Consider the following 10,968-nt stretch of genomic DNA (forward strand, 5'->3'; position numbering starts at 1 on the left):
GTGATGAAGCTTAGCCTTTCTCGTGTTTTGATAGTTCTTTCTGCGTTAGGTCATCTCCAATGATATGTTTAGTTTGGGTATCTTTTGACAAGTACTTTTATTGGAGAACTAAATTATGAGGTATAATGGATCAAATTTCTCGTATAACTTGACATCAGTTTATGTACTACAGTTTTTTTTTTTTCTTAGAAATTCTCGAATCTAAATTTTTTAAGAGCAAAAATCCATAAATTAATTTTAACTAACAGGAGAAATTTGTTTCATGTTATCTTTTTATTTCTTCTCTAATAAGAACTTTTACAAAACTTTATCGAAATTAAGGCAGTATATTTAATGGTTAAGGCCTCTTAAACGTTTCCTTCAATTGTTTTGTATGATTTGAGGATTAACTATATGTCAATAACTAAAGACCCGCCTTAAAAAGGGTGCCCGTTAAATACAAAGATGGATTGTTGTAGAAGTTTGACGACTTTGTGTTCTGAAAGCCAAGTTATATGAGTGTAGTTATATTAACATAATGTGTGACTACGATCTGTGAGAGTAGTTTTTGAAATACTATATCTGATCATTTGAACTTTATTTCAGGGTGTTCTCTTGCTCAATACTGTTCTCACAGGTTAGACCTTTAGTTTTTGTTGACTTCTAATCAAGTATGTTGATGACTTATAATTTTATCCTTGTATTCTAGTGGTGTGTTTTACTAGTATTGAACTTTTGATCTCAGTCAGGAAGCATCAAGCAAATTCTCATGCCAAAAAAGGCTGGGAACAATTTACTTATGCTGTTATCAAGACAATCTCACAGAAGAGGGAGGGAGTTGTGTTTCTGTTGTGGGGAAATTCTGCTCGGGAGAAATGCAGGTACTAAAACTTTGTAACACTATAGCAAGACTTTGGAACAAACCCGCAAAGAGAGACCTGGGCTTTCAATGGTTTCCTTGATAATTTTTCCAAATTCTGCATAAAAAATTAGATATCGGAGTAAATTTTTATTTTTGAGATATGGATGATCAAGTTACTGCAACTGTCATTTATTAACTGCAGGCTGCTTTTAGGAATTTGTTTTCTTAAACTAAATTGGATGCTTTTCTTTCCTTACCTGGAAACTAAATTCGGTGAAACTAGTTGATGAACTTGTGATTGTCATATTCTCAGGTTAATTGATGCAACAAAGCATCACGTTTTTACAGCTGCACATCCTTCTGGTTTGTCTGCAAATAGAGGCTTCTTTGGCTGCAGGTAACGTTGTTATGCAGTATAATTTAATCTTGGAAAATAAATTTTGGTACCNTGTACTTTTTGGAGAAACTTGGTTATGCATAAAAAGGACTAATTCATCAATTAAAGGCAAGTTTAACAGAAAGTGTAGGGAATAAAAACCCTTTTTTCCACTGATTCATTGTTGATATCAGTGAGTGATAACATGTTCAAACTTCTAATTGTTTTGCATTGTTTGTATAATATATTAACCAGACGTTCATGACCATGATTTATGTTTATGTAAAACAACTAATGAATAGGCTAACAGCTAGTGTAAATAACTTCTGATTTGGAANGAATATGTGCAACACTAAGTGCTCTCTGTGAACGTGTTAAATTAGTTTACATGTATGGTACTTGATAACTTCTTACATTTATAAAAATTAATTGTTTCAAAATACTTCCTTTTGGAATCTGAGACATTAAAAAATGCAAACATTTATATTGTATTTGGAATAGGGATTTCAATAATTCAAGAAAGAGAAGTTCTAATTGCTTTATCTTTTTGTGCAAACTGGTTTGGTTTTGGGTGCAAGTGACAAGAATCTTGTTCATTTGTGTTGCAGGATTGGAACATCAAGTTTCATGATGAGATCGAGCTAGTTGAAGGCTACATTTTGATCTAATGAAGCGTTGCAGTAATGGACCGTACCAAGAAAGTAGCATAGCTTATGTTTTTTATTTTTCTTGTATTTGATTTGTAATGGGCTTGTATAAGCCCATTCTTACTCTTAGTTTTAGCTTCGGTTTGTAAAAGGTCTTTTATAAAGTCCAAGTGTTTTGGAGGAGTTCTTAGTGCTCTTTCCAACTCTTGGCAACTTTCATTGTTCTTTTTAAATTTGACATAGCTAGACAGGTGAGTGTGTCTTGTTAGCAAAAGTTACAAGCCTCACCATAGGAGTAGAATTTTATATTGTTTGTTTTTCTTTGCATTTTGTGATCACGTTTTAGGGGTCATTAGAGTCCGCTAATTGTTTTTGTTTGTTTGTGAGTTGAGTCTTTTTTATTTTAAAAGTGATTTTATTTTAAAGGATAATTAGTAAGTATCTTAAGACATATCTCGCAAAAGCAAGACTTGGTATTTAAATAACTCTTGTGATTCATCTTTCTTATCTAGGACTTGTCTCAAGTGGAAGTTTTTTCATCATGTAGATTAAGAAAACCTTTAAAAACAAAAATGTCTTGTTATAGTTCATATATGTCTTGTAGTTTAGATAATATTGATGAAATGTTTAATCAAGCTAAGAAACTTTCATTTTTTGGTAAAGATATAGGTGCATTAACATATCTAGCTTGTGTGTTTTCGTGTTTGAGAGTGTGTGGGTATGTGATTGTGTGTGATGTGTCTTTGTGTGTTTGTGTTTTTGTGGGTGATATGTGTGTATGGGTGAATAGGAGTGTAGTTATAAGTTTGTTTGTGTGGGAGGTGTGTGTGTAATATTTGTCTTTGTATGGTGGGTGTGTGTGTTTTTGTATGGGTGTGCACATTTGTAATGTTTGAGTATGTGTTTTTGTTTGTGGGAGTGGGTGGGTGTGTTTGTGTGTGCTTGTTTTTGTGAAAGTTTATGTTTGTTTGGGTAATATGTGTGTGGGTGTGTATGTGTTTGTGTTTATATAGTTATTTATGTTTGTTTGTTTTTGTGTATGTATGAGTGTGTGTGTCTATGTGTTTGTGTGCGATGTGTGTATGAGTGCGTGTATTGATGTGTTTATGTAGGTGACTTGTGTGTGTCCATGTTTGTGGGGGTGTGTGTGTGTTTTCATGTATCCATGTGTGTGTGAATGTGTGTTTATGTGAGAGTGTGTGTGAGTGTATGTGTTCATGTTTATAGATTTATGTGTGTTTGTGTGTGTGTGTTTGTATAACATCTGTGTTTGTGTATGTTTGAGTGTGTGTTTCTATGTGTTTATGTGGGTAATATATGTGTATGAGTATAAGTTTATCTGTGTATGAGTGCTTGTTTGTGTGTATGAGTATGTTTGTGTATGTGTGTCTATGTTTGTGAGGGTGGGTTTGTGTTTGTGTGCAAGTGTGTGTGTGTGTGTGTGTATTTGTGTGTGTTTATGTGAGAGAATATGTGTTTGTAAGGGTAATATGCGTGTGTCTGTTTCTGTATATGTATAGTTACGTGTGTTTATGTGTGTAATGTATCTGTTTATACAGTTATGTGTGATCATGTATGTGATTTGTATTTATGTGTAATATGAGTGTTTGTGTATGTAATATATGTGTTAATGTGTATATGTATTTGTATCTATGTGTGCTTGTATGAAGAGGGGGGTTTGTGTTTCTGTGAGTGTGTGTGTTTGTGTTTGGAAGTTTGTGTGAGTGTCTGTGTGCGTAATATGTGTGTGAGGGGGTGTTTATAAGGTTGCGTACACGCATGTGTGTTTTTGTGTGTTTGTATCTAATGTGTTTGAGTGTGTGTGTAATGTTTGTATGTGTAAGTTTATGTTTGTATGTGTGTTATGTGTAATATGTGTGTATGTGTTTGTTTGTTTGGGTATGAGTGAGTCTGTGTACTTTTCTCTGTGTTTGTTTTTGTATTTGTATGTGTGTGAGAGAGAGATATCTGTGTGAGTGTTTGTATGTGAGTGTCTTTGTGTGCGTAATGTGTGTGTGGGGGTTGGGGTGGGTGTTTATACGGTTGTGCGCATGTGTGTGTATGTTTGTGTCTAATATATGTGTTTGTGAGTAAGTGTGTGTATATGTGTTTTTAACTTGTGTATCTATGTGTGTATGAGTATGTGTGTGTGTAAGTTTATGTCTATACGTGTATTTGTGTGTTATATATGTGGGTGCAAGCATGTGTGCGGGTGTGTATGTTTGTTTGGGTGTGAGTGATTGTATGTATTTTTATCTGTGTTTTTATGTTTGTTTTAGTATTTGTATGTTTGAGTGTGTGTGTGTATGTGTTTGTTTATGTGTATATGTTGGTTATATATATGTATGGGTGAATGGAAGTATAGATATAAGTTTTTATGGTGAGTGTGGGTGTGTTATATATGTGTGCTTGTGTGTGTGTGTTTGAGTGTGTGTGTGCGTGTATGTGTGTGTGTGAATGTGTGTTTGTGTTTGCATGTTTGTGTGAGAGTGTGTGTCTGTGTGGGTAATATCTGTTTGTGTGTGTGTATTTGTCTGTGTTTATAAAGTTATGTGTGCTTGTGTATGTGTTTGTGTGTGTGTGTAATATGTGTATTTAGGTATGTATGAGTGTGTTTATGTGAGCGATATGTGTGTGTGGTTATTAGTTGTTTGTGTGTGGTGTGTAATATTTTTCTTTTTGTGGGTGAGTGTGTTTGTGTGTATGTAATACATTTGAGTGTGCGTGTCTGTTTGTCTTTGTTTGTGGTTGGGTATGTGTGTGCTTGTATGTGAGTATTTGCATGCATGAGTGTATGTGTATGTGTATGTGAGTGAATGTTTGTGTGTTTGTGTATGTAATATGTGTGTGTGAGTGATTCTGTGTCTGTGCTTATACAGTTACGTGTTTTTGTGTATGTGCTTGTGTTTGTGTGTCTTTTGTAATATGTGTGTTTGTGTATATATGAATGTGTGTGTATATCTATGTGTTTGTGTGTGTTTATGTGTGCGTGGTTACTAGATTGTATGTGTGTGAGGGATGTGTGTGTGTAATATATGTGTCTATGTTTGTGAGGGTGTCTGTGTGTGTGTGTTTGTGTGTGTGCATGTACGTGCGTGTGTGTATGTGTTTGAAAGTTTGTTTTTGTGTATGTAATATGTGTATGAGAGTGATTATGTGTTTATGTGTTTATACAGTTACGTGTGTTTGTGTGTGTGCTTTTTTAATATGTGTGTTTGTGTACGTATAAGTGTGTGAATGTGTGTCTATGCGTTTGTGTGTGTGTGGGATGTGTATGTAATATGTGTTTGTGTGGGTGTTTGTGTGTGTAATATTTTTGTGTGTTTATGTTTGTGAGGGTGTGTGCGTGTGTGTGTTTGTGTGTGAGTGTGTGTACATGTACGCGTGCGTCTGCGTGTATGTGTTTGTGTGTTTGTGTGAATGTGTGTTTGTGTGAGAGTGTGGGTATTTGTGTGGGTAATATGCGTGTTTGTTTGTTTGTGTGAGAGAGTGTGTTTGTGAGGGTAATATCTGTATGTGTGACTGTGTCTGTTTCTGTATATGTACAATTACGTGCGTTTATGTGTGTAATATGTGTCCGTTTATATAGTTATCTGTGGTCGTGTATGTGTTTATATTTTTGTGTGTAATATGTGTGTTTGTGTATGTAATATATGTGTTAATGTGTTATGTATTTGTATCTATGTATGCTTGTGTGTGTGGAGGGGGTTTGTGTGTGTGTATTTGTCTGTTTGGAAGTTTGTGAGTGTCTTTGTGTGCATAATATGTGTGTGGGGGGAGGGGGTGTTTATAAGGTTGCGCGCATGCATGTGTGTTTTTGTGTGTTTGTGAGTGTATGTGTGTGTAATGTGTGTATGTGTGTGTGTGTGTGTAAGTTTATGTTTGTACGTGCATTTGTGTGTGTAATAAATGTGTGTATGCGTTTGTTTCTCTGGGTATGAGTGAGTGTGTATTTTTTATTTGTCTTTGTATATGTTTGTTTTTGTATTTGTATGTGTTTGTGTATGATATTTGTGTGAGTGTCTATGTGTGATTGTGTGTTTTCTTGTTTGAGAGAGAGAAAAAGAGAGAGTGTTTGTATATGAGTACCTTTGTGTGCGTAATATGTGTGTGGGGGGGGGGGGAGAAGGTGGGTGTTTATACGGTTGCGTGCATGTGTGTGTTTGTGTTTATGTGTCTAATATATGTGTTTGTGAGTGTGAGTGTGTGTGTGTCTATGTGTGTTTAATGTGTGTATCCATGTGTGTATGAGTATGTGTGTGTGTAAGTTTATGTCTGTGCGTAGATTTGTGTGTTTAATATATCTGTGTGTAAGCATGTGTGTGGGTGTGTGTATGTTTGTTTGGGTGAGTGAGTGTGTGTATTTTTATCTGTGCCACCATCCACCGGTACAGAAACAAACACAAACCAAATCGATCCCATCCAAACCGAACCGCACCCGACCCAACCAAACTGAACCAAACCAAATCGATCCCAACCCAACCTAACACAACCCATCCGAAACGAACACAAACGAACCCAGCCAAACCCAACCCAACCAAACCTAACCCAATACAACCCAACCCAACACAATCAAATCTAAACCAACCCAGCTTAACCTAATCGAACCCAACCAAACGGAACCGAAGCCAACCAAACCGAACAACCCAACCAAACCCAATCCAACCGAACGCAACTGAACCCAACCCAATCGAACCCAACCCAACCAAAAAGGGACCAACCAAACCTAACCTAACACAACTGAACCCAACCGAACCGAACCCAACCCAATCAGATTAAACTCAACCGACCGAACCGAACCCAAATAAACCAATTTGAACTCAACCGAATCGAACCGAACCTAACCCATTCCAAACGAACCCAACCGAACCCAAAAAAACCTAACCCAACTCAACCGAACCCAACCCAACCCAACCCATCCGAATCGAACCTAACTGATCCTAACCGCCGGTATTAGCGGGTTTTCCAAAACCCGAACATACCACTAGAAATCCTAAAAACCCAAAAATACCCCTAAAAAAGCCTAAAAAATCAATAAATACTCCTTAAAAACCATAAAAACGCGAAAATACCCCTTAAATACTCAAAAAACCCAACAATACCCCTTAAAAACCATAAAAAAAGAACAAATCCCTTAAAAACCCTAAAAATCCCAAAATACACCTAAAAACCCTAAAAACACAAAAATACCCCTTAAAAATCCTAAAAATCCGACAATACCCCTAAAACACCCTAAATACCCCAAAAAAACCCTAAAAATCCAAAAATTCTCCTTAAATATCCTAAAAACCCAAAAATACCCCTAAAAAATCCTACAAACTCGAAAATACCCCTAAAAAACCCTAAAAACTCAAAAATATCCCTTAAAAACCCTAAAAAAAATAAAAATATCCCTTAAAAAACCTAAAAACCCGAAAATAACCCTAAAAAATCCTAAAAACCCAAAAATACACCTTAAAAACCATAAAAACTCGAAAATACCCCTTAAATACTCTAAAAACCCAAAAATACTCCTTAAAAACCCAAAAATACAACTAAAAATCACTAAAAACCAATATAAACCCCTTAAAACCACTAAATCTTGAAAAGCAATGTATAAATATATCTAATAGAGCTCCTTCTCCTTCACTTCACTTCACTGCAGTCACCTTCCGGTATGTTTGCTTCCCATTCTGAAGGACACTTAACAAGCTTGTTTCGGTACTTAGATTTCACGTTCTCTTTTTCTCAATCATGGCCAGACCCCAACAACGCTATCGTGGAGTCCGCCAAAGGCACTGGGGCTCTTGGGTCTCTGAAATTCGCCACCCTTTATTGTAATTCACTTGTGATCACATCACACCATATCATAACTTCACTTTTATTCTTTATTAAAGATCTTTTCAACTCCTTTACGTGTGTTATAGCAATTTACTACTGCATTACGTACTTAGTAATTGATATTTGATATAACTCTTGCACACGGTTTATGTTAATTTTTTTTTTTTGGACCACAGGAAAACTAGAATTTGGCTTGGAACCTTTGAAAAGGCTGAAGATGCAGCGAGAGCATATGATGAAGCAGCTAGACTCATGTGTGGACCAAAAGCACGCACCAATTTCCCATACAACCCCAATGAACCACGCTCATCCTCATCCAAGCTTCTCTCTGCCACTTTAACGGCTAAGTTACACAAGTGTCACACGGCCTCACTTTCATTTCGTGTAACCTAAAGACCAATGTAAAATGTTGGCAAAATTTCGTGAAATTTTAGATATGTTGATTAAAATTTATAAGTTCAATATACTAATGAAAGTGAATCTTCTTGAATGGGATAGGGTCAAACCTTGAATACAAAAGAGATCAAAGTGATTATTCAAGATTACTAAAACTGTGTGAACAATTTCAGCATATATACACAGGGATCGAGATTGAATTAATTCACCACACATCAATGTTGAGTACAAGAGAGGAGTAAAATAATTTATACAATTTGCACAACGTAATAAGGGTTGAAGTGATAATGAAGTGAAGATTGGATCTCTTTGTGATAACTATTTGAATGGGAGAAAGTTGAATGCATTCGAAATTAAGGAGCATTTTATTTCTGATGGTTTCCTTCAAAGTTATACAACATGGACATGGCACGATGAATTAATAGACTTTCCATTAGTCTCCCAAACTGAACATGTAGTAGTAGTAACATGATCACCATCATCATTATCTCTTTCTCTTTGCTTACCCTTTTTGTCTTTGTTCTTTTTCTTCCACAAAAAACAGTTCTTCTTTATATGCCCTGTTTTGTGACAATAGTGACACTCCACATTCTTGTATCGAGACTTGGACTTGCTCCTGCTTTTATCTCTACCACTGTTTTGTTCTTTCTTTTGGCTTCTCCCCCTATTCTCTATAATAAGCACTTCTGAATGAGATGAAGTACCCTGTGTCTTCTCATTAAGAGCACCACTCTTTGCCATTTGCAAAGAAATATCACCATTAGGGGTAGCACTTATCATGGAAACTCGAAATGTCTCCCACGAATATGGTAAAGAGTTTAATAAGAATAAGCCCAGTAGATCATCATCAAATTTTATACCCACTCTTGCTAATTGATCATAGAGTCCTTGAAATTCAGTTAAGTGATTTGAAACAGGAGTTCCTTCCTTGTACTTCAACTCCACAAAATTTTTCAGCAAGTACAATTTATTAGTCCCTGACTTAGAGGCATACAAGGACTGAAGCTTATCCCATAGGCTTCTCGCATGTGTCTCATTAGCAACAAAATTATAGACATTGTCATCAACAAACTGCCTGATAAATCCACATACCTCTTGATGTTCAAAATCACATTCTTCATCTGACTTGGATTCTGGCTTATTGGAAGCAAAAACAGGAAGATGCAAAATTTTCACAAATAGCAAGTCCTTCATCTTGCCTTTCCATAGGTGATAATTTTCGCCATTCAACGGAATCAATTTTGTATGTGCCTCCATCATTCACGCAAATTAAATAGTCCCTTAACCAAAGAGCTCTGATGCCACTCTGATGGGGGAAAGGGCCAAAACAAATAACAACTTATCAAAGTGTAATAACGCAGCAGAAATTCAATCCCCCTTCTTGCGAGAATCTGCGAGGAGCACCAAACAAATAGAACAAAAATAGAGTCCAAAGCACAAAGAGACACCAACAATTTTTAACGTGGAAAACCCCTCAATGCAAGGGTAAAAACCACGAGTCCTCAAGACCAAAGAAAAATCTACTATGATCAATAATAGGGTACAAAAGAGTCTCCAATAATAATACCAAAAGGTATTTTCAATAAGCCAAATTAACTAAGCACAAATGAGAACAAAGAAGATGAAAATTCTCCAAAATAGGGCTGCTGGTGAGGGACCGATTTCTCCCAATCTAGAACCTCTATTGACGATCTGAACGGTCAGAATGAAGAACCATATGTCTGGAACCTACTGTCCAAAAATCAGCGCGATCCAACGGTGAACGACTTCACAGCGATGAAAACACCAGTGCAGGTTTAGGGTTATGCGGGAATGGCTTTCTCTATTTCTTTTTCTCTCACTTGGCTTTTGTCTCTCTTCAAATTACTCTCTTGTGCTCTACTAATCTGACCCATCTCATTTTAACCTAATGAGACATAATGGACCACACTATTTGGGCCTATTCTCCACATAGGAAGGGAACCCAATAACCCAACAGTAGAGCCACTGGAAAAAATGAGAAGTTGTCTTATTCATGTTGTAGTTGGACAAATGGTGAAATTGAGTGCAGGAGAGATTCGTAACTTAAAAATAAAAATAAAGTTAAGAGTAGATTTTGAAAATTGTAATGCTGATGGTATTAAAGGTAATATATTTGTTCTCTGCAATCTTATATTGGTGAAAGAATGAATGCATAGATGATTTTATTATATTAAAATAATAAGGAATTTCAAGCAATAAGATTATAGTCTACGTGAAAGTGTGATTGATGCAATTTGATAGTACATTGGTAGGGCACTTAGGATAAAAGAAGATGGAATAATATTAAATTAAAGAAGTATTACATGGAGAGAGATTAATGAGTTACGTTAAAAAGAAATATATAATAAAAATAAAAATAAAAATAAATAAATGAATAAAATGTGAAGAAACTTTTGAAATAGCATGGGACCCATTGTGTGGTTAACTAGGAATGAGATTAATTAAATAAGGGGTGTGTGTTTAGTAATGATTTTATCAAGTGTTTCCGTTAATTTAATCTTGATATGATATTTGTATTTAGCAAATATATGTTTCACTACTTTATATTTTTGGTTGATTTGAAATAGTTAGAATAATTGTTTGATTATTGGCTTGTGATTATCATTATGTGATGGATAATTTTCGGAGGAGTTGTGAGACAACATAGTTTTAGTTATGAAGTTAAGTACGGAAGACTTGTCGTGTGGTGGTATGTGGGTGAAAATAAGACAGGGTGTTGTGGGGTTGTCGCACCATACCCAGTAAATCCAGGATGACTCTTTTGGTCGTGGATGCGTGAAAAAGATTCTCTTCGGCCGTGGATGCGGGAAGAGGATGAGTTTGAGTTGATGATACTCTTTGGCCGTGGATGCGGGAAGAGGATGAGT

The 10,968-nt window shown here is 35.8% G+C and overlaps 1 protein-coding gene across 3 annotated transcripts; it reads left to right on the plus strand.

The window, feature by feature from the left end:
• The first annotated feature begins 242 nt into the window (after positions 1–242).
• Positions 243–9,052, plus strand: LOC106779103 (ethylene-responsive transcription factor ERF003-like). 3 transcript variants are annotated; one of them, XR_002666322.1, is made up of 4 exons: positions 243–616; positions 725–860; positions 1,155–1,238; positions 7,861–7,970. XR_002666322.1 is itself a non-coding variant. In XM_014667151.2 (2 exons), exons 1-2 carry the CDS (start codon positions 7,598–7,600, stop codon positions 8,075–8,077), a joined length of 300 nt encoding a protein of 99 aa, XP_014522637.1. In that variant the 5' UTR covers positions 7,373–7,597; the 3' UTR covers positions 8,078–9,052. The 3 variants fall into 3 exon arrangements, 1 of the variants encoding a protein (XP_014522637.1); XR_001377130.2 differs by lacking the exon at positions 7,861–7,970 and adding an exon at positions 1,826–2,114 and having other exon boundaries at positions 257–616; XM_014667151.2 differs by lacking the exons at positions 243–616; positions 725–860; positions 1,155–1,238 and adding an exon at positions 7,373–7,680 and having other exon boundaries at positions 7,861–9,052.
• Positions 9,053–10,968: the final 1,916 nt, after the last annotated feature.

Source organism: Vigna radiata, unplaced genomic scaffold (genome assembly GCF_000741045.1).
Source record: "Vigna radiata var. radiata cultivar VC1973A unplaced genomic scaffold, Vradiata_ver6 scaffold_421, whole genome shotgun sequence".
NCBI classification, from domain to species: Eukaryota; Viridiplantae; Streptophyta; class Magnoliopsida; order Fabales; family Fabaceae; genus Vigna; species Vigna radiata.